The sequence below is a fragment of the Branchiostoma floridae genome, chromosome 6 (assembly GCF_000003815.2).
Source record: "Branchiostoma floridae strain S238N-H82 chromosome 6, Bfl_VNyyK, whole genome shotgun sequence".
Lineage (NCBI taxonomy): Eukaryota > Metazoa > Chordata > Leptocardii > Amphioxiformes > Branchiostomatidae > Branchiostoma > Branchiostoma floridae.
The window spans coordinates 23,760,229-23,762,389 of NC_049984.1; the positions used below are offsets into that span (position 1 = coordinate 23,760,229).

At 37.6% G+C, this 2,161-nt stretch overlaps 1 protein-coding gene across 1 annotated transcript in view; it reads right to left on the bottom strand.

Annotated features, from left to right (window-relative positions):
• The window catches only part of LOC118418221 (tripartite motif-containing protein 3-like), a 2,474-nt gene extending 1,534 nt beyond the window's left edge, over positions 1-940 (bottom strand). Inside the window, exon 1 of the mRNA XM_035824063.1 lies at positions 874-940. Within this exon, the coding sequence (XP_035679956.1) occupies positions 874-940 (67 nt within the window). The remainder of the gene's footprint in view (positions 1-873) is intronic.
• Positions 941-2,161: the final 1,221 nt, after the last annotated feature.

Genomic DNA, 2,161 nt, shown 5'->3' on the forward strand with positions numbered 1-2,161 from the left:
CTTTGTGATTATTTGTTGAAAAAAAAGTATTTTTAAAAATTCAAGGTGCTGGATATAATATGGCGGAGCCCAACTGGTATCTTAGATGTGCATGACGTCATTTTATGACGTCATTTTGACGTCATTGATGTTACTATTGGCAACGCAAGTCGTAATAAACATTATTATTCTGTTATCTGCAGTTGTTGTTACATTTTGGTAGAATAACTTTTTTTTAAGTTTTCTGAGAATACCCTTTTTTCATGGGTCCGGCCAATATAATCAAATTGATGACGTCATAATTACGTCATCTTACGTCAACGTAACGTCAAACGACAAAAACTTGTCAGATATTATGTCGATATCATGTCCTAAAAATTTGGTGGCCCTACGGCACGTCGTTTTAGAGTTATAGGACTTCAAAGTGGAGGGCCTCAAAAGCCCCCCCCCCCCCGGTCCAGGGATGACCAAAAAAGCCCGGTCTGAATAGGGTTAACATAAATGTTAACGTTAATAATGAGATGGGCAAAGATCACTGCTGATGGATGTCGTGGAGCCCCAACGACTACTGTGGCTATGGGCCGTGAGTGAGTGAGTGAGTGATTGAGTGAGTGAGTGAGCGAGCGAGCGAGTGAGTGAGTGAGTAAGTGAGTGAGTGAGTGAGTGAGTGATAATGAGTGATAATGAGTACAACCAGCCAGTCTTTTTACGTCAAGTAATGACACTGCTGTACTAAAACCTTTTTGGTGTTTGGCTGTACAAAAACTAAATTGACGTGCGTCAGAAATTAAACAAGAAAAATTCAAATTTCTGTTTTAGATTAACTTTAAAAAACAGTGTGAAGATAAGAAAAATAAAGCTAAAATAGGCTAAATAAGAAATGTTATGACAAACCTCCAGTGTCCGTACGGGTGGAACCCGGGATGCTGATTGGTGCAGGTCCAGCTGCTTCCGTCTCCATGGTGATGCCGTGTGAGGGACCACGCCCAGGGACCTGACTCACCTAAACGGTTAGGATTGGTCAAGTAAGTATGCAGCATTCTCAATAACTATCTATCACATCTGATTTAGAATGGGTCAAGTAAGTATGCAGCATTCTCAATTTCTATCTATCACATCTGATTTAGAACGGGTCAAGTAAGTATGCAGCATTCTCAATTTCTATCTATCACATCTGATTTAGAACGGGTCAGGTAAGTATGCAACATTCTCACTTTCTATCTATCACATCTGATTTAGAATGGGTCAAGTAAGTACACACCATTTTCAATTTTTTGTCTATCACATCTGATTTAGAATGGGTCAAGTCAGTATGCAGCATTCTCAATTTCTATGTATCACATCTGATTTAGATTGGGTCAAGTAAGTATACAGCAATCACATCTGATTTCTATCTATCACATCTGATTTAGAATGGGTCAAGTAAGTACGCACCATTTTCTATTTTTTGTCTATCACATCTGATTTAGAATGGGTCAAGTAAGTATGCAGCATTCTCAATTTCTATCTATCACATCTGATTTAGATTGAGTCAAGTAAGTATACAGCAATCACATCTGATTTCTATCTATCACATCTGATTTAGAATGGGTCAAGTAAGTATGCAGCATTCTCAATTTTTGTCTATCCCATCTGATTCAGAATGGGTCAAGTCAGTATGCAGCATTCTCAATTTCTATCTATCACATCTGATTTAGATTGGGTCAAGCAAGTTTGCAGCATTCCCAATTTCTATCTATCACATCTGAATTAGAATGGGTCAAGTAGGTATGCAGCATTCTCTATTTCTATCTATCACATCTGATTTAGAATGGGTCAAGTAAGTAAACAGCATTCTCAATTTCTATCTATCACATCTGGTTTAGAATGGGTCAAGAAAGTGTGTAGCATTCTCTATTTCTATCTATCACATCCAATTTAGATTGGGTCAAGTCAGTTTGCAGCATTCTCAAATTCTATCTATTACATCTGATTTAGAACGGGTCAAGTAGGTATGCAGCATTCTCTATTTCTATCTATCACATCTTAGAATGGGTCAAGTAAGTAAGTAGCATTCTCAATTTCTATCTATCACATCTGATTTAGAACGGGTCAAGTAAGTATGCAGCAATCACATCTGATTTCTATCTATCACATCTGATTTAGAATGGGTCAAGTAAGTACGCACCATTTTCAATTTTTT